Source organism: Stegostoma tigrinum, chromosome 45 (assembly GCF_030684315.1).
Source record: "Stegostoma tigrinum isolate sSteTig4 chromosome 45, sSteTig4.hap1, whole genome shotgun sequence".
Taxonomy (NCBI): domain Eukaryota; kingdom Metazoa; phylum Chordata; class Chondrichthyes; order Orectolobiformes; family Stegostomatidae; genus Stegostoma; species Stegostoma tigrinum.
In genome coordinates, this window is record NC_081398.1 from 528,014 (window position 1) to 548,658 (window position 20,645).

The 20,645-nt window shown below is 56.0% G+C and overlaps 1 protein-coding gene across 2 annotated transcripts in view; it reads right to left on the reverse strand.

Annotated features, from left to right (window-relative positions):
• Window positions 1–9,634: 9,634 nt before the first annotated feature.
• Window positions 9,635–20,645, reverse strand: part of LOC125448636 (calmodulin-binding transcription activator 2-like) — a 141,701-nt gene continuing 130,690 nt past the window's right edge. Inside the window, exons 18-22 of one of the 2 annotated variants that reach the window (XM_059642609.1) lie at window positions 18,276–18,347; window positions 15,634–15,654; window positions 14,609–14,802; window positions 13,140–13,214; window positions 9,635–9,749 (exon numbers count right to left, since the gene is read on the reverse strand). In XM_059642609.1, the coding sequence (XP_059498592.1) occupies window positions 9,686–9,749; window positions 13,140–13,214; window positions 14,609–14,802; window positions 15,634–15,654; window positions 18,276–18,347 (426 nt within the window). In that variant the 3' untranslated portion in view covers window positions 9,635–9,685. The remainder of the gene's footprint in view (window positions 9,750–13,139; window positions 13,215–14,608; window positions 14,803–15,633; window positions 15,655–18,275; window positions 18,348–20,645) is intronic. The other variant, XM_059642610.1, reaches the window with a different exon arrangement.

A 20,645-nucleotide genomic window follows, 5' to 3' on the forward strand; every position in this document is an offset into this window, starting at 1 on the left:
AGTCTACATCGACAACATCAACCAGTTTTCCCTCATCAATCACCTTTGCCACCTCAAAACACTTAATCAACTTTGTGAGGCATGCCCTCCCCCACACAAAACCACGCTGCTTATCGCTAATCAACCCATTTGCTTCTAAATGAGCATAGATCTTGTCCCTGAGAATCTTATCCAATAATTTCCCTACCACCAACAAGAGACTCACAGGCCTGTAATTTCCAGGATTATCCCCGTTACCCTTCTTAAACAATGGGACAACGTTGGCTATTCTCCATCCCGCTGAGACCTCATCTGGGGTCAAAGTAGATACAAAGAGGTCTATCAGTGCTAGAGCAACTTGTTCTCTCGCCTCCCTCAGTGTTCTGGGATAGGTCCCGGGGACGTATCTACCTTAATACTTTTTAAGACGTACAACTCTTCTTTTTTAAAAAGTAACTTGGCTTAGAAATTCCACACTCCCTTCCCTGAAATCATCCTCCAACAATTCCTTCTCTTTGATGAATACTGTTATAAAGTATTTGTTTAGGACCTCACCTACCTCTTCTGGCTCCTGTACCTACCATCCTTTGTCCTCGAGTGCGCCAACACTTTCCCTGCCTACCCTCTTGCTTTATATATATATATGTTATATTTTGTAAACCTCCATAGTGTTACACCTCAACGTCCTCTGCTCCAGTGAAAGAAATTCCAGCCAATACAGCCTCCCCTTGTAAGTGAAACCCTCCAGTCCTGGCAACATCCTTGTAAATTCTTTTCTGCATCCTCTCCAACTTAATATCCTTCCAGTAGCAGGGCGGCCAGAATGGTACACAATACGCCAAAAGGGGCCTCTCAATGTTCTGAGCAATGAAAGCAAGCACGCTAAACACCTTCTTAGCCCTGTCTACCCGTGATATAACTTTCAAAGAATTATATACTCGAAACCCACTGACTCTCTGTTCGAAAGCACCCTCCCAGGGCCCTACCATTCTGCTTGTTGGTTTCTTGCATTTATCCAAATTAAACTCCACCTACCACTCCTCAACCCAATTGATCAAGATCTCTTTGTAATCCTAGCTACCCTTCTTCACTACCCACTATACCACCAATTCTGGTACCATCCACAAACTTAGCAACCATGCCTGTTAAGGTTCCATCCAAATCATTGATATAAATGTTAAACAACATTGGACTCAGCACCAAGCCCTGCTAAACACCTTTGGTCACAGCCATCTGGTCCAAAAACAACTCTCCAACACAACTCCTTGTCTCTTAGCATCAAGCCACTTTTGTATCCAACTGGCAAGCTCTCCCTGAATCCCACATGATAGGGGTTGGGAGGGTCATGTTGCAGCTGTAACGGGACATTGGTTAGGGCCACTTTTGGAATACTGCATTCAGTTCTGGTCTCCCTGCTGCAGGTAGGGTGTTGTGAAACTTGAAAGGGTTCAGAAAAGATTTACAAATATGGTGCCGGCGTTGGAGGGTTTGAGCTACAGGGAGAGGTTGGATAGACTGGGGCTATTTTCCCTGGAGCATCGGAGACCAAGGAGTCACCTCATAGGGGTTTATAAAATCATGAGGTGCATAGATAGGGTGAATGGGCAAGATCTTTTCCCCAGGGTAGGGGAGTGCAAATTACAGGGCATAGCTTAAGGTGAGAGAGGAAAGATTTAAAAGGGACCTGAGGGGCAACGTTTTCACTCAGAGGGTGGTGCGTGTATGGAATGAGATGCTACGGGAAGTGGAGACTGGTGCAATTACAACATTTAAAAGGCATCTGGATGGGTATGTGAATAGGAAATAGGTAGGATTTAGAGGGATACGGGGCAAATGCTGCCAAATGGGACTGGATTTATTTAGATTATCTGGTCTGTTTTTGGGTTGTACAGCTCTATGACTTTACAATTTAACTTCATTAACCAGTCTATCATGCAGAACCTTGTCAAAGGCTTTACTGAAGTCCAATGTAGATAACATCTGCTCCTCTGCCCTCATCCATCTTCTTGGTTTCATCCTCAAAACACTCAACTTTGAGGCATGATTTCCCATACACCGAGCCATGCTGACCACCCCTAGTCAGTCCTTTCCTCTCCAAATGCACGTAAATCCTGTGTCTCAGAATCCCCTCCAATAACGTTCCCAGCACTGATATCACAGTGACGTGTGTCAATTACATTCCAACTTTCCATTTACAGGGAGCAACGCAGGTTGTACAAAGTCTTTCACATTTTTTTTGTCATTTGCAATGTTTTACAAACAGAGACAAAAGTACTCCCTGTACACTCATGGTTTTATGGCCAAATTTCATCCAAAATCCGTCTGTAAGTTTGCTGATGATGCCACAATTGTAGGCCAGATATCAGATAATGACGAGACAGAACACAGGAGAGAGAAAGCTTTGCACTATGTTGCCAAGCAAACACACTCAAACATCAGCATAACTAAACAGCTGATCATTGATTTCAGGAAGCAAGGAGAACACGTCCCTATCTACATGAATGGAGTTGAGGTGGAGATGGTCAAGCGTGTCAAACTCAGGAGCTTGACAATCGCCAACAATCTGTCCTGGACCCCTCATGTTGACGTGATAGCGCACCATTACCTTTTCTTCCTCAGGAGGATGAGGAAATTTGGCATATCTGTTAGGACCCTCTTCAACTTTTATGGACGCACCATAGAAAGCGATGCATCCAGATACAACATGACTACTCTGCTCTAGCTTGTAAGAAACTACCAAATAGTTGTGCATACAGCCCAGACCATTGCACTATCCAACCTCCCATCCATTGACTCCATCTACACTTCTCGAAGCTGTGGAAAGGCGGTGAATATCATTAAAGACTCCTCCCACCCTGGTTATAATCTCTCCCAATCTCTTCTGTCAGGTAGAAGATACAGAAGCTTAAACACACGTACCAACAGATTAAAGAACCACCACATTCCTGCTGAAATTTCAAATCTAATGTCTGTCTCGCATTTTGTGCACCATCTTTGCAGCTGTAACTTTGTATTCCTTGCTTTGTTTAATCCCCCTGTGATCTTTGGATGTCATGGTCTGCCTGTGCTGAATGCAAAACAGTTTCTTTTCACTGCACTTAGGAACATGTGATTAATAATAAATCAAATCAAATAGATGTGAGCTCGTGCTGTAAAGATTTGAAATATGGTTAAAGTTATTCTGGGACAGTGACTGAAACGCATGGCTTCAAGGAGATGTGGCCTCACTTCAATGTTGATGGAATATTTCTGGATTTAGGGCAGTCTGTGTAAACTCATCCAGCCCAAGAACTTTCCAGTTCAGTTCAGGAAAGCGGCTTAGTTGATTAAAATCAAAAGTTAAGTTGATAGGCAAGTTCTGGATTCTCTCCCCTCCCCTCGGATGAAACGTGTTAGCTCCAGCAACCACGTTCTGATCTGAATTGTGATGCTTCCAAACCGAGTAGGAGTGGGGTAGAAATCTACAGATTGTTAGAATTGGAAAAGTTTAGGTCATCAGAATCACAAGGGCTTCACACCATCAGTCCCAGAGGGGGTTTTGTAGATGTTTCTCCATCGTTCGAGTGTGGAGTCACCCAGTTAGCTCGGGCTCAAAGGATTGAGATAACAATATTTTTGGGCTTAGGTTTCCCAACAAGTTGGAAATTTTTTTTGATGTTTGCGTTAGATATAGAGCTCGGCTTGTTTGTTGCGTTCTCTATTCAAGAACGTTTACAGTCTCGTATGTAACCAGCAGCAATTTGGGGAACTGACCTGTCCAGCTGGGATTGTAAAAAAGGATAGAGAGACAGGAGAGATCAACTTCCTGACCACTGACAGACTAACATAACCAGGGAGATTTAAAACTGCTTTTTGTTTTATTTTAAATTCACATGGGATGTGGACGTTACTAGTAGGTCAGCATCTATTGCCTATCCCTAATTACCCTTAAACTGAGTGGCTTGTGATGCCATTTCAAAGGGCAATTGAGAGTCAGCCACATTGCTGTGGATCTGGAGTCACATGTAAGCCAGACCAAGTAAGGATAGCAGATTCCTTCTCTGAAGGACATCAGTGATCCAGATGGGTTTTCCAACAATTGGCAATGGCTTCAGGGTCATCATCAGACTCTTAATCCCAGATTATTATTGAATTCAAATTGCATCACCTGCTGTGGTGGGATTTGAACTCAGGTTGCCAGAACATTAGCTGAGATTCTGGACTAACAGAGTAGTGATAACACTGCTAGGCCATCGCCCTCGCCTAGATCTACAAGCTAAGTTACAGAAGCAGTAATTGAGAGATTTTGTCACACTGGGATCATTGTTTGCTGGTGAGAGAAGTGAGAAAGACGACAGAGTTAATTAATCTTTTTATGAATGTTAAATTAGCAAACATTTAAACAAATAAATCGGTAGGTGCATCACAGCCAGTGTGTGGTGCTGCTTCAGGCTAAAAGGCGCTTTCTTGGACATTCACAATCTGGTTTGTGTGTGACATCTCACAGTTTGGAAAACACATTCAGCGTTACACACAATCATGTTCAGTGCAAAAACAGAAGCATCGCAAGCGATTCAGGAAAACACCCAAGTCAGGCGAATATTAACAAAACATGAAACCAGGGAGTGAGCGGGAGATGTGGTCCCTGATGTTGCTGTGGGAGTGGTTTGATGGGTTCTAGGTGTAGAGTACGCAGTGAGCTGGCTCAGCAGGAGCCTGGAATGACAGTGAAGCTGCAGAAAGACCAGTACAGGCCATCCCTCCCAAACTGCAATGAGTCTGTTTGCTTAACCCCATCACTGTCCTATCATTCATGCCCCAACCTCACAGTGTGAAATGGTCAGCATCTTCAAAGAGATGGTTTGAAGCAGTATCTGCACCATTACCCCGCCCTTCTCACACTGTGGTCACTTCACCCATAACTGGGGTCACAGCACTCAGCCACTGCCCACTCTCCAATCCGCAGAGCCAGAGCCAGCCCACAGTGAGAAACCCAGTCAGTCCCAAAGCACAGGTAACAGCAATGGGTCATCACATCCTGTCTCAGAGACTCAGTACAAGCCTCACTGGGTCAGGGTCTGTCACAGTCTATAGGGCTGGGGGTCTGACTGGGTCAGGGTCTGTCACAGTCTATAGGGCTGGGGGTCTGACTGGGTCAGGGTCTGTCACAGTCTATAGGGCTGGGGGTCTGACTGGGTCAGGGTCTGTCACAGTCTATAGGGCTGGGGGTCTGACTGGGTCAGGGTCTGTCACAGTCTATAGGGCTGGGGGTCTGACTGGGTCAGGGTCTGTCACAGTCTATAGGGCTGGGGGTCTGACTGGGTCAGGGTCTGTCACAGTCTGGAGGGTATCTGCACAGGTTAGCTCACTGTACACATTTCTTATGGCCCTGGTCACCCTTGGTCAAACTGTAGCCTAAAACTGCAGAAACATCACGCCTGGGTTGATCTAGAATCCACTCTGGCTCCTTCCGGTTTTTCTGGAACGTGAGGTCAGTTAGGGGTCAGCATTGGGACATCCCTCGCTTGGCCCAGTGCTTGAGAGCCTCCACCCCAACCCCCCGCCTCCATGTACATTCCCCACCCTCATCCTCGGTGTCCTGGGTGTAATGTCACATTGACGGAAAAAATTATCTTCATCATAATCTTTACAGGAAAATCATACAACAAAATAAATGGTTGTGAGCTCCCTCAGAGGCAAGGGGACCCAAGCAGCATCGAAAGCTGATGTTAAATAGCAAGCAAGCTCAGTCCATATCAAGAATATGGGACCTTCATATCACAGCGTTTACAGGCTTGGCTGCGTATCCTCAGGCTTTATACACTTTGCTTCATTACACTGTCTCTGCACGTGGGCTTGTCACCAATTACATAGAAACGGAGAAAAGTGCACGGAGTGAGGCTTTTGGTGTCCCTGTGTTTCAGGAGCGGTCTGTGTGGGGCACCTCCCCAGAATTCACTCAATGTCGGCTCAGGGGGCAGGGCCTTTGACCTGAAGTCTGGTCAAACAGGGAACTGAAACTAATTTGGCAGTGGCAAAGGAGGAGAGGGAGCCCGGTGCGCCTGGGTGGGTGACAGAAAAGGGAGAAAGGAGAGAGAGAGATAGGGAGAGCGAGCGAGAGAGGGAGAGCAAGGTCATGAGACAGGGACGATGAGAATGAGAGAAGGAGGCGGCAAGGAGAGAGAGTGAGACAGAGGATGAGGATGAGAAAGAGAAGGTGCAGAGGGAGAGAAAAGGGAGTGGTGAGCAAGAAAAGGCTCAGAGACAGAAAGAGACAGACTGGAAAAGAGACAGAGAGAGAGAGACACAGAGAGAGAGAGACAGAGAGAGGCAGGGAGAAAAACAGAAACAGATAGGGAGGCAGACTGGGAGAGAGGCAGAGAGATGGGAGGGTGAGGGGGTGATGGGGAGGTTGGCGAGAGAGACAGAGAGGAAGAGATGGGGGGGCGAGGGGGGGGCGAGGGGGGGGCGAGGGGGGGGCGAGGGGGGGCGAGGGGGGGCGAGGGGGGGCGAGGGGGGGCGAGGGGGGGGCGGGGGGGCGGGGGGGGCGAGGGGGGGGCGAGGGGGGGGGCGAGGGGGGGCGAGGGGGGGGGCGAGGGGGGGGCGAGGGGGGGGCGAGGGGGGGGCGAGGGGGGGCGAGGGGGGGGCGAGGGGGGGCGAGGGGGGGGCGAGGGGGGGGCGAGGGGGGGGGCGAGGGGGGGGCGAGGGGGGGGCGAGGGGGGGGGGCGAGGGGGGGGCGAGGGGGGGGCGAGGGAGGGGCGGGGGGGCGCGAGGGGGGGGGACGAGGGGGGGGGCGAGGGGGGGGGGCGAGGGGGGGGGGCGAGGGGGGGGGCGAGGGGGGGGGCGAGGGGGGGGGGCGAGGGGGGGGGGCGAGGGGGGGGGGCGAGGGGGGGGCGAGGGGGGGGGGCGAGAGGGGGGGGCGAGAGGGGGTGCGAGGAAGGGGAGGGGGCGAGGAAGGGGAGGGGGCGAGGAAGGGGAGGGGGCGAGGAAGGGGAGGGGGCGAGGAAGGGGGAGGTGATTGGGCGGGGTGAGAAAGGGAGACTGAGACTGCCCGGTGCGTGGAAACACCTGTCTGTCTGACAGGGGAGGGTGTGGGGGATACAGACGGAATGGGTGAGGGTGTGGGGGATACAGACGGAATGGGTGGGGGTGTGGGGGGGTGTTGGGTAAGGAGAGAGGGCGATTGTCAAGCAGGGATAGAGAATTTGCAAAAGACACTGCGCGGGCAAGAGTACATGGGGGAGAAACTGAACAAATGAATAGAGAGACCATATAGGGGAGAGGGGGGGGGAGAGAGAGAGAGAGAGAGAGAGAGAAACTGCGGGGGAGGGTGTGATAGGAGAGGGGACACGCAGAGGAGGAGAAATGTGGAGGAGAGAGATACAGGGAGAGAAAAGGGGAAGGGGCGAGCGCACGGGGAGGGGAGATGTTTTTTTCCTTTATTTATTAATGGGATGTGGGCATCACCGACCAGGCAGCATTTATTGCCCATCCCTAATTGCCCAGATTCAACCACATCGCTGTGGGTTTGGAGTCACATGTAGGCCAGACCAGGTAAGGATGGCAGATTTCCTTCCCTAACGGACTTTAGTGAACCAGATAGGATTTTCCCAACAATCGGCATTGGATTCACCGTCATTGTTAGACTCTTATTTCCAGATATTTTATTGAATTCAAATTCCAGCATCTGCTGTGGCAGGATTCGAACCCAGGTCCCCAGAACATTATCTGGGCCTCTGGATGAACATACCACTAGGTCATTGCGAGCGCATGGGGACAGTGAGCAAACATCGGGAAAGAGATAGTGTGGGGGGAGAGTGAGCTAGCGCGTGAGGGGAAAGCGCAGGGGGAGAGATAGTGTGGGGGGAGAGTGAGCTAGCGCGTGAGGGGAAAGCGCAGGGGGAGAGATAGTGTGGGGGGAGAGTGAGCTAGCGCGTGAGGGGAAAGCGCAGGGGGAGAGATAGTGTGGGGGGAGAGTGAGCTAGCGCGTGAGGGGAAAGCGCAGGGGGAGAGATAGTGTGAGGGGAGAGTGAGCTAGCGCGTGAGGGGAAAGCGCAGGGGGAGAGATAGTGTGGGGGGAGAGTGAGCAAGCGTGTGAGGGGAAAGCGCAGGGGGAGAGATAGTGTGAGGGGGAGAGTGAGCTAGCGCGTGAGGGGAAAGCGCAGGGGGAGAGATAGTGTGAGGGGAGCGAACATTGATGGAGAAAGTGCAGGGGGAGAGATAGCACACTGGCTAACAGTGCGTGCAAAATAATGGCAGCAGGGGAATAGTGAACAAGATTGACAGGGAGTGGGGCGGCTGGGTGTTCAAGGGTCTGAGATGGTGAAGTGGGAGGAGGGAGAGTGGGATGGAGGTGTGGGGGTGGGAGGGAGGTGTGGGGGTGGGAGGGAGGGTGGGATGGAGGTGTGGGGGTGGGAGGGAGTGGGGGTGGGAGGGAGGGAGTGGGGGTGGGAGGGAGGGAGTGGGGGTGGGAGGGAGGGAGTGGGGGTGGGAGGGAGGGAGGGAGGGAGGGTGGGAGGGTGGGATGGGGTGGAGGTGGGAGGGAGGGTGGGGTGGAGGTGGGAGGGAGGGTGGGGTGGGGGTGGGAGGGATGGATGGGTCGGGGTGGGAGGGAGGGTGGGATGGGTGGGTCGGGGTGGGAGGGAGGGTGGGGTCGGGGTGGGAGGGAGGGTGGGGTCGGGGTGGGAGGGAGGGTGGGGTCGGGGTGGGAGGGACGGTGGGGTCGGGGTGGGAGGGACGGTGGGGTCGGGGTGGGAGGGACGGTGGGGTGGAGGTGTCGCAGTGGGAGGGGGGGTGGAGGTGTCGCAGTGGGAGGGAGGGTGGGGTGGGGATGTCGGGGTGGGAGGGAGGGTGGGATGGAGGTGTCGGGGTGGGATGGAGGTGTCGGGGTGGGAGGGAGGGTGGGATGGAGGTGTCGCAGTGGGAGGGAGGGTGGGGTGGAGGTGTCGCAGTGGGAGGGAGGGTGGGATGGAGGTGTCGGGGTGGGATGGAGGTGTCGGGGTGGGATGGAGGTGTCGGGGTGGGAGGGGGGGTGGGATGGAGGTGTCGGGGTGGGATGGAGGTGTCGGGGTGGGAGGGAGGGTGGGATGGAGGTGTCGGGGTGGGAGTGAGAGTGGGGCCCTGGTCTCATGATCTCCAAACCCACCATCGACACAGCCCTTCTTCATGGGGCAGTCATTGGGCACCCAGTACCTGAGTCGGGCCCTGGCCTGTACCCAGCGAGCTGCCTGAGCCGGGCCCTGGCCTGTACCCAGCGAGGTGCCTGAGCCAGGCCCTGGCCTGTACCCAGCGAGCTGCCTGAGCCGGGCCCTGGCCTGTACCCAGTGAGCTGCCTGAGCCGGGCCCTGGCCTGTACCCAGCGAGGTGCCTGAGCCGGGCCCTGGCCTGTACCCAGCGAGGTGCCTGAGCCAGGCCCTGGCCTGTACCCAGCGAGCTGCCTGAGCCGGGCTCTGGCCTGTAAGATGGTTCCAATCCTGTCTGAAAGAGAGAGCTCTGAAACCTCGCCGAGCACCTCCCACTCAACATGCAGGGCAGTAGGAACTCAGCAAGTTATGTGACAGTGAGAGGGGCTGATGGGCTCAATGAGGGCTTCGCCCCACTGCGGAGTCAGGGTGCTGAAATTCCCTTGCCCCTGTGTCCCGAACCCCTCCACCCCCCACACCACACCGCCTAGCCCCGCCAGGCTCGTGTCCATCTCCAGAACATTTTCCCCATGGAAGGGTAGGGTCTAAGTGGAAAGGGCATGTTTCTGCACTCCGTCCAGCTCCTGCGACTGCTTCAGCTCCTTCATTCTGAAAGGCAACAAAAATTTACTAAAGGACTGAAGAGCTTCTGGCCGTGGGAGGCACTCAACAAGCGATCAGTAATGGGGAGGGAAGGGTCACTCTCTCAACAGGGGTGGGACTCTCACACGGGATGGGGGGGGGCATAATGCTGTCTCAATAGGGGTGTAACATGGTCTCGCTGTGGGGGTGAGGGACACTGTTTCGATGGGGGTGAGAGGCACTGTTTCGATGTGGGGGGGAAATCATGTTCTCAATGGCGGGGGAGGGAAACATGGTCTTGATGATGGGGGAGGATAAAACACCGTCTTGACCTGGGGGGGGGGGTTGGGCGGTGAAACGGCATCTCGATGGAGGGAGGGGGCTGTGAAACACTGTCTCAATAGGGGGAGGGGACGGTGAAACTCCATCTCGATGGGGGGGCGGGCGGTGAAACTCCATCTCGATGGCAGGGGTGGGGAGAGGGCGGTGAAATGCCATCTCGATGGGGGGGGGTTACGGTGAGGAATGGGGGGGGTTGCAGTGAGGAACGGGGGGGGGGTTGAGGTGAGGAACGGGAGAGGTTGTAGTGAGGAACAGGGGGGTTTGCAGTGTGGAACGGGGTGGGGGTTGAGGTGAGGAACCGGGGGTGTTGCAGTGTGGAACGGGGGGGGTTGCGGTGAGGAACGGTGGGGGGGGGTTGCGGTGAGGAACCGGGATGTTGCAGTGTGGAATGGGGGGAGTTGCGGTGAGGAACGGGGGAGGGGTGGTTGCGGTGAGGAATGGGGGGGTTGCGGTGAGGAACGGTGGGGGGGGGGTTGCGGTGAGGAACCGGGGTGTTGCAGTGTGGAACGGAGGGGGGGGTTGCGGTGAGGAACCGGGGTGTTGCAGTGTGGAATGGGGGGTGTTGCGGTGATGAACGGTGGGGGGGTTGCAGTGAGGAACGGGGGGGTTGCAGTGTGGAATGGGGGGTGTTGCGGTGATGAACGGTGGGGGGGTTGCAGTGAGGAACGGGGGGGTTGCAGTGTGGAATGGGGGGAGTTGCGGTGAGGAACGGGGGAGGGGTGGTTGCGGTGAGGAATGGGGGGGTTGCGGTGAGGAACGGGGGGGGTTGCAGTGAGGAACGGTGGGGGTTGCAGTGTGGAACGGTGGGGGTTTGCAATGTGGAACGGGGGGGTTTGCAGTGTGGAATGGGGGGGGTTGAGGTGAGGAACCGGGGTGTTACAGTGTGGAACGGGGGGGGGGGTTGCAGTGTGGAATGGGGGGCTTGCGGTGAGGAACGGGGGGGGGTTGCGGTGAGGAACGGGGGGTGGTTGCAGTGAGGAACGGGGGGGGGTTGCAGTGAGGAACGGGGGGGGGGGGTTGAGGTGAGGAACCAGGGTGTTGCAGTGTGGAACGGGGGGGGTTGCAGTGTGGAATAGGGGGGTTGCGGTGAGGAACGGGGTTAGGGTTGCGGTGAGGAACGTTGGGGGGTTGAGGTGAGGAACCGGGGTGTTGCAGTGTGGAATGGGGGGGGGGGGGGGGGGGTTGCGGTGTGGAATGGGGGGGTTGAGGTGAGGAACTGGGGTGTTGCAGTGTGGAACGGGGGGGTTGCAGTGTGGAACGGAGGGGGGGGTTGAAGTGAGGAATCGGGGTGTTGCAGTGTGGAATGGGGGGTGTTGCGGTGATGAACGGTGGGGGGGTTGCAGTGAGGAACTGGGGGGTTGCAGTGTGGAACGGGGGGGGTTGCGGTGAGGAACGTGGGGGGGGTTGAGGTGAGGAACCGGGGTGTTGCAGTGTGGAACGGGGGGGTTGCGGTGAGGAACGGGGGGGGGGTTGCGGTGAGGAACGGGGGGGGTTGCGGTGAGGAACGGGGGGGGTTGCAGTGAGGAACGGGGGGGTTGCAGTGTGGAACGTGGGGGGGGTTGCAGTGTGGAACGTGGGGGGGGTTGAGGTGAGGAACGTGGGGGGGGTTGAGGTGAGGAACGTGGGGGGGGGGTTGAGGTGAGGAACGTGGGGGGGGGGTTGAGGTGAGGAACGGGGGTGTTGCAGTGTGGAACGGCGGGGTTGCGGTGTGGAATGGGGGGGTTGCGGTGAGGAACGGGGGGGGTTGCGGTGAGGAACGGGGGTGTTGCAGTGTGGAACGGCGGGGTTGCGGTGTGGAATGGGGGGGTTGCGGTGAGGAACGGGGGGGGTTGCGGTGAGGAACGGGGGGGGGTTGCAGTGTGGAACGGGGGGTTAGCGGTGAGGAACGTTGGGGGGTTGAGGTGAGGAACCGGGGTGTTGCAGTGTGGAACGGGGGGGGGGGGGGGTTGCGGTGTGGAATGGGGGGGGTTGCGGTGAGGAACGTGGGGGGGGTTGAGGTGAGGAACTGGGGTGTTGCAGTGTGGAACGGAGGGGGGGGTTGAAGTGAGGAATCGGGGTGTTGCAGTGTGGAATGGAGGGTGTTGCGGTGATGAACGGTGGGCGGGTTGCAGTGTGGAACGGGGGGGGTTGCGGTGAGGAACGTGGGGGGGGTTGAGGTGAGGAACCGGGGTGTTGCAGTGTGGAATGGGGGGGGTTGCGGTGATGAACGGTGGGCGGGTTGCAGTGTGGAACGGGGGGGGTTGCGGTGAGGAACGTGGGGGGGGTTGAGGTGAGGAACCGGGGTGTTGCAGTGTGGAATGGGGGGGGTTGCGGTGAGGAACGGGGGCGGGGGGGGTTGCGGTGAGGAACGGGGGGGGGGGGTTGCAGTGAGGAACGGGGGGGTTGCAGTGTGGAACGGGGGGGTTGCAGTGTGGAACGGGGGGGTTGCGGTGAGGAACGTGGGGGGGGGGTCGAGGTGAGGAACGTGGGGTGGGGGTTGAGGTGAGGAACTGGGGTGTTGCAGTGTGGAACGGGGGGGTTGCAGTGTGGAACGGGGGGGGGTTGAAGTGAGGAACGGGGGGGGTTGCAGTGAGGAACGGGGGGGTTGCAGTGTGGAACGGGGGGGTTGCGGTGAGGAACGTGGGGGGGGTTGAGGTGAGGAACTGGGGTGTTGCAGTGTGGAACGGGGGGGTTGCAGTGTGGAACGGAGGGGGGGGGTTGAAGTGAGGAATCGGGGTGTTGCAGTGTGGAATGGGGGGTGTTGCAGTGATGAACGGTGGGGGGGTTGCAGTGAGGAACGGGGGGGGTTGCAGTGTGGAACGGGGGGGGTTGCGGTGAGGAATGTGGGGGGGGTTGAGGTGAGGAACCGGGGTGTTGCAGTGTGGAACGGGGGGGTTGCGGTGTGGAATGGGGGGGGTTGCGGTGTGGAATGGGGGGGGGGGTTGCAGTGAGGAACGGGGGGGTTGCGGTGAGGACCGGGGGGGGTTTGCGGTGAGGAACGGGGGGTTGTGGTGAGGACCGGGGGGGTTTGCGCTGAGGAACGGGGGGGTTGTGCTGAGGAACGGGGGGGGTTGCGGTGAGGAACAGGGGCCGTACCTGTGTCGGCAGCGCCTCAGGAACCTCATGATCTTGCGAGCTGCCTGATCTTGTTTCTTGGTCAGGAATGTGGCTCTGGAACAAAAGCAGAAAGATTCCACTGCATTTATACTCAATGTACCCAATCTAATTATTTCTCTCTCCCACACCCCCCCTCCCCTGACCCAATGAGTGCCCCCAGGATTTACCCCTGGGGCAGCTGCTCAGGGTCAGGCAGGTGAATACTGGTTGCTTAGGCGAAGGGCTTTCAACCCATCGAGGTTCTACTATCCAAAGATGGACTGTAAACAACAGATTGCTGGAGATGACAGTGGGACAGGCAGCATCCGTGGAGAGAGAGCAGGCTAACAGTTCCAGTCTAGGCTACTCCTCACCAGAGGAAGAGTCATCCAGACTGGAAACATGACCTTGCTCTCTCCCCAGGGATGCTGCCTGTCCCACTGTCATCTCCAGCAATCTGTTGTTTACGGTACAGATTCCAGCATCAGCAGTAACTTGCTCCGACATTGATTTTATCCACAGATGTAGCCTCCCACAATTATTCACCCTTGTACCCCCTCTGGCTCTAATCACCCCCACACCGCCCGCCCAAGACTTTCCGATTTCAGATGTGCCTGTACAATTCATTTCCACCTCCCTCTGAGGCAGTACATCTGGGTCACACCAACTGCTCACGGCGCAGCCACTCTGCCCGTCGTGTCTGTACTAGCCAAGAGGGCAGCCTGATCCCACCTCTGGATGTGATTACAGCCCCACAGGTTGCAGGGTGTTGGGGGCACGTCCCGGCGCCCTTTTTTACATTGAGTTGGGGCTTTCTGACCCTTTCAAGCACGGAGTTCCAGCTACTGAGCACCCTCTGAATCAAACAAAAATTCTCTCATTGCTATTCAAATCTTTCAACCTGTACCCCCACCCTCCCTCCGCACCCCGCCTCCCCCACCGTCACTGAGCTGCCTGCTGAGGGAAACAGGACCGTCCCCAGCCACCCTGTCCACACCCCACACCCTTTTCCAAGTCTCATTCACTGCCACCCACTTCTTCCCTGCCCCGAGAATTCCCTTATCCTTTCCCATTGCCGTATTTCCCAGGTAAATCTCCCAGTTGCACAGGGATGTCACTCACGAGTGACTCTGGAGTCGATGCTAATGCTGCGCAGCTGATGGACTCAAGCGACAAAATGTGTAACTGACCATCATTCCCAGCGGATGCCAGATGAACCCAAACATTGTTACTGGTCTTTAGGGAGGGAAATCGGCCGCTCTTACCCAGTCAGGCCTACACGTGACTCCAGGCCCACAGCACTAGGAACTTTAACTGCCCTCCGAAATGGGCCCACAGTGCTGGGGGGGGCAATTAGGTTTGATAGTGATACCCGCACCTGAGAGAATTTTGTAAAGGTCTGACGCAAGATGTGTGGGAGAGATGGTGACCGAGTGGCCTGGGAGCAGTGTGGCATCCTGAGCACCTACTTGAGTTTCTGCTGCAGCGGCCCACTCCCTCGATGGCCCTGCTTGAGTTTCTCATACTCCTTATAGCTGCGGTAGTACTGCTGGATCAGGACCGCTGCCCTCCTGCTCTGTTGGAACCTCTTCTGCTCGTAGTAACTGCGGAACTTGCTCTGGATGAGGATAGCCGCCTGCGTCATTTTCTTGTAAAGTGCATACTGCGGGAGGGGGTATCGCAGGGAGACAGAACGAGAGCATCAGGGCATGGGCACAGGCACAGGCTCAGAGTCAGCATCCGCTTCCTGTCATCAAAAATGTTTCTCAGCAAGCAACCCGGTCCCAACGTAAACATGGGGGAGGGGGATGCATATCACCTTCTTAGAACAGTACAGCACAGTACAGGCCCTTCGGCCCACAATGTTGTGCCAACCTTTTACCCTAACCCGAAGGTCTATCTAACCTCCACCCCTACCTTATACTACCATCCATTTGCCTATCTAATAGCCGCTTAAATGCCCCTAATGAGACTGACCCCACTACCCTCTCCGGTAATGCATTCCATGCCCCGACCACTCTCTGAGTAAAGAACCTACCTCTGACGTCTCCCCGATATCTACCTCCACTCACTTTAAAACTACGCCCCTCGTAATAGCTACCTCCACCCTAGGAAAATGTCTGCGGCTGTCCACTCTATCCATACCTCTGATCATTTTGTACACCTTCTCACATGGTCATCAACCATGAAGTGTTTGTCAGTGGTTAACCACCCTCCCTCACTCACTTGGCAATGGCAGTGCCATGGGGCATTTTTGTAAACTGTGGAGCCAGCCTCATGGCTCAGGGCAGGTGGAAATCGGGCCGTTATTACCCTTTTCACAATCAGTCAGAACAGAAACAGAAAGTATCAGAACCTCAAGAATTGTTGCACCAAAAACACCTTTCAGAATTTACAATACATGTCAAATAGGCGAACGGAAGAGTGACGAGGGATTCGCCTCAATTACACTATCAGACCAAAAGACAAGCAAAGACCTGAAATGTCGTTTTACCTTCCGTGCTATCCATGTTAGCTAGTGAAACGAAGAGAGCAATGTTAGTGTGATCAGGCCACGCACACCCTGAGACGGAAAGCTCGAGGCACATCCAAGAAACGCGCGCCACCCTCTGACCCTCTCCCTAGTCCCTACAACACACACCCAGGACCTGAGTCTCTGGCTCCAGGATCCAATTCAAGACCCATCCCCTCAATATGGGAGCCTCCCGGGGATGAGGGAGTCAGAGAATTGGGCTCAATGCCTGATGGACAGGTTGTCACCATTTCTAATCATTGGGAACAGGAACTGCGCTGTCGGAGGGTCAGTACTGGGGGAGTGGGCACTGTTGGAGGGTCAGTGCTGAGGGAGCACTGCACTGTCGGAGGGTCAGTGCTGAGGGAGAGGGCACTGTCAGAGGGTCAGTGCTGAGGGAGTGGGCACAGTCGGAGGGTCAGTGCTGAGGGAACGCCGCACTGTCGGACGGTCAGTGCTGACGGAGCGCCGCACTGTCCGAGGGTCAGTGCTGACGGAGCGCCGCGCTGTCGGAGAGTCAGAGCTGAGGGAGCGCCGCACTGTCGGAGGGTCAGTGCTGAGGGAGAGGGCAGTGTCAGAGGGTCAGTGCTGAGGGAGTGCCGCACTGTCCGAGGGTCAGTGCTGAGGGAGCGGGCACTGTCGGAGGGTCAGTGCTGAGGGAGCGGGCACTGTCGGAGGGTCAGTGCTGAGGGAGCGCTGCACTGTCGGAGGGTCAGTGCTGAGGGAGCGGGCACTGTCGGAGGGTCAGTGCTGAGGGAGCGGGCACGGTCGGAGGGTCAGTGCTGAGGGAGTGCCACACTGTCGGAGGGTCAGTGCTGACGGAGCGCCGCACTGTCGGAGGGTCAGTGCAGACGGAGTGCCGCACTGTCAAAAGGTCAGGGCTGAGGGAGTCATACACTGTCGGAGAGTCAGAGCTGAGGGAGCGCCGCACTGTCGGAGGGTCAGTGCTGAGGGTGTGGGCACTGTCAGAGGGGCAGCGCTGAGGGAGTGGGCACTATCGGAGGGTCAGTGGTGAGGGAGCGCCGCACTGTCGGAGGGTCAGTGCTGAGGGAGTGGGCACTGTCAGAGGGTCAGTGCTGAGGGAGAGGGCACTGTCGGAGGGTCAGTGCTGAGGGAGTGGGCACTGTCGGAGGGTCAGTGCTGAGGGAGAGGGCACTGTCGGAGGGTCAGTGCTGAGGGAGAGGGCACTGTCGGAGGGTCAGTGCTGAGGGAGAGGGCACTGTCGGAGGGTCAGTGCTGAGGGAGAGGGCACTGTCGGAGGGTCAGTGCTGAGGGAGTGGGCATTATCGGAGAGTCAGTGCTGAGGGAGTGCTGCACTGTCGGAGGGTCAGTGCTGAGGGAGCGGGCACTGTCGGAGGGTCAGTGCTGAGGGAGCGCTGCACTGTCGGATGGTCAGTGCTGAGGGAGCGGGCACTGTCGGAGGGTCAGTGCTGAGGGAGCGCTGCACTGTCAGAGGGTCAGTGCTGAGGGAGCGGGCACTGTCGGAGTGTCAGTGCTGACGGAGCGCCGTTAGAGCCTGGCTTTTGAATGCAGCATGGAATCATGGCCCCATATGGTTGGTGAGATCAACCTCACAGGCACCTGCTGTTCGATAGCTCTGTCAGGACAGAAAGTGAGGACTGTGTCCTTCAACCAACAACCCAAGCCCATCTTGCTGGTCATCACCACATTGCTGTTTGTGGGAGCTTGCTGTGCACGGCTTAGCCTGGGCTGATGTCGCTGGGTCTGCTCGTTCCCCTCTCCCCCTTATGATGAGTAAAACAATATTGACCTGATGGTCAGAGACCTCGCTGCAGCACCAGCAGATCGACACTGTGATCCAAACTGCGGCATTAAAGCCAAGCAAACAGCCAGGCTGAGAGCAGAAACTGTGCGGAAACAGGCAAGACACCCCATGAGACAGCTCTGGGTGGCTCTCACAGTGAATGGTGTATGACAGCCCAGAGCATAAGCAGCTCCACAGCACAAATGAACAGCAGGAAGAAGAAATTCCGATCACAGTTTAATAACAAAGAGATAACATGGAATGAATAGAGTGTTCGACTCCCGACTCATCAAGCTGGTTATCAATTGGTTTTACACTGCGCTTTCAATTCCCTCACATCTACTTTCTCCCAAACTTCAAATATAGAGCAAGAAACCATCAACAGGCAAAGAACAAAGCTACAGGCAGCTGACAACACTGTGTGGGTCCGGAGGAACACAACAGGCCAGGCAGCAGCAGAGAAGCTGGAAAGCTGATGTTTCGGATTGGGACCATTTCTGAAGAAGGGTCCCAACCTGAAACATCCGTCTTCCTGCTCCCCTGGTGCTGCCCGGCCTGCTGTGTTCCTCCAGCTCCACATCGTGTTGTCTCTGACTCCAGCATCGGCAGTTCCTACCATCTTTACAGGTAACTAAGTTTATTTCAAAATCTCCATGGATTTATCAAGTTACAGGAGGAGGGTTATGACATGAGGCTGCTTCTCAAATATTGAAGAGACATCAGAAATGCTGCCCACAAGGCAGCGAGGAGAAGCTGATCGAGTGGGTCTCGAACCTCACATGTTAAACTTTGATCAGTGCTTGCCTACGACATGTGGATCGTTTCGATGGGACGAAGCACAAGGGAGAGTGCACTATACCTGCTTGTACTTCCTGTAGCAACGCTGGATGACAGCTGCAGCGATCTCCTGCTGTTCCTTCAGCCGCCTTCCCTGCTCAATAAACACAGGCTGCAGTTAGACAACTATTCACCGCACAGCTCAATGTTCGAGCTTGTAAACAAAACTGGTACCATCCGTTCCTTCTCTCTGGCGCGGTGGCTCAGGGGTTAGCACTGCAGCCTCACAGCAGCCAGGGACCTGGGTTCGATCCCACCCTCAGGCAACTGTCTGTGTGGAGTCTGCACACTCTCCACATTTCTGTGTGGGCTTCCTCCGGGTGCTCCAGTTTCCTCCCACAGTCCAAAGATGCGCAGGTTACGGTGGATTGTCCGTGCTAAATTGTCCCATAGTGCCCAGGGATGTGTGGGTTAGGGTGGGTTGGCCGTGCTAAATTGTCCCATAGTGCCCAGGGATGTGCGGGTTAGGGTGGGTTGGCCGTGTTAAATTGTCCCATAGTGCCCAGGGATGTGCGGGTTAGGGTGGGTTGGCCGTGCTAAATTGTCCCGTAGTGCCCAGGGATGTGCGGGTTAGGGTGGATTGGCCGTGTTAAATTGTCCCATAGTGCCCAGGGATGTGCGGGTTAGGGTGGGTTGGCCGTGCTAAATTGTCCCATAGTGCCCAGGGATGTGCGGGTTAGGGTGGATTGGCCGTGCTAAATTGTCCCATAGTGCCCAGGGATGTGCGGGTTAGGGTGGGTTGGCCGTGCTAAATTGTCCCATAGTGCCCAGGGATGTGCGGGTTAGGGTGGGTTGGCCGTGCTAAATTGTCCCATAGTGCCCAGGGATGTGCGGGTTAGGGTGGGTTGGCCGTGCTAAATTGTCCCATAGTACCCAGGGATGTGCGGGTTAGGGTGGGTTGGCCGTGCTAAATTGTCCCGTAGTGCCCAGGGATGTGCGGATTAGGGTGGATTGGCCGTGCTAAATTGTCCCGTAGTGCCCAGGGATGTGCAGGTTAGGATGGGATTGGACGTGCTAAATTGTCCCATAGCGCCCAGGGATGTGCAGGTTAGGGTGGATTGGCCGTGCTAAATTGTCCCGTAGTGCCCAGGGATGTGCGGGTTAGGGTGGATTGGCCGTGCTAAATTGTCCCATAGCGCCCAGGGATGTGCAGGTTAGGGTGGATTGGCCGTGCTAAATTGTCCCATAGTGCCCAGGGATGTGTGGGTTAGGGTGGGTTGGCTGTGCTAAATTGTCCCATAGCGCCCAGGGATGTGCGGGTTAGGGTGGGTTGGCTGTGCTAAATTGTCCCATAGTGCCCAGGGATGTGTGGGTTAGGGTGGATTGGCCGTGCTAAATTGTCCCATAGTGCCCAGGGATGTGCGGGTTAGGGTGGATTGGCCGTGCTAAATTGTCCCGTAGTGCCCAGGGATGTGCGGGTTAGGGTGGGTTGGCCGTGCTAAATTGTCCCATAGTGCCCAGGGATGTGCGGATTAGGGTGGATTGGCCGTGCTAAATTGTCCCGTAGTGCCCAGGGATGTGCAGAGTTACAGGCAGTGGATCAGGGTGAGATGCTGTTCTTAATGTCAGAATGAACTGAATGGGCCGAATGGAATGCTCCCACACTGTAGGGAATCTATAAAGTCTTGCCGAATGCAGGAAATGGGACATGGAAACCAGAACGAGCAGGAAATTCCCATTTGGTCAGACAATGCCTCTGGGCTGAGGAACAGATCGCACCATCAGGCTGGAACCTGTGAGCGTGAAGGAGAGGAGAGAGTGAGCGCGAAGGAGGGGAGAGAGGGAGCGAGTGAGCGTGTGAGCGTGGAGAGGGAGAGAGTGAGTGTGAAGGAGGAGAGAGAGGGAGTGTGAAGGAGGGGAGAGAGTGCGCGCGAAGGAGGGGAGAGAGTGAGCGCGAAGGAGGGGAGAGAGTGAGCGCGAAGGAGGGGAGAGAGTGAGCGCGAAGGATGGGAGAGAGTGAGCGCGAAGGATGGGAGAGAGTGAGCGCGAAAGAGGGGAAAGAGTGAGCGCGAAGGAGGGGAAAGAGTGAGCGCGAAGGAGGGGAAAGAGTGAGCGCGAAGGAGGGGAAAGAGTGAGCGCGAAGGAGGGGAAAGAGTGAGCGCGAAGGAGGGGAGTGTGAGAATGTGGAGAGGGAAAGTGTGAGCGTGAAGCAGGGGAGAGAGAGAAAGTGTCGAAAGGGAGATGGAGGGAGGGAGTCAGCGTGAAGGAGGGGAGGGAGTCAGCGTGAAGGAGGGGAGAGAGAGGGAGCATGAAGGAGGGGAGAGAGTGAGCGTGAAGGAGGGGAGAGAGTGAGCGTGAAGAAGGGGAGAAAGGGAGCATGAAGGAGGGGAGAGAGGGAGCTTGAAGGAAGGGAGAGAGTGAGCGCGAAGGAGGGGAGAGAGTGAGCACGAAG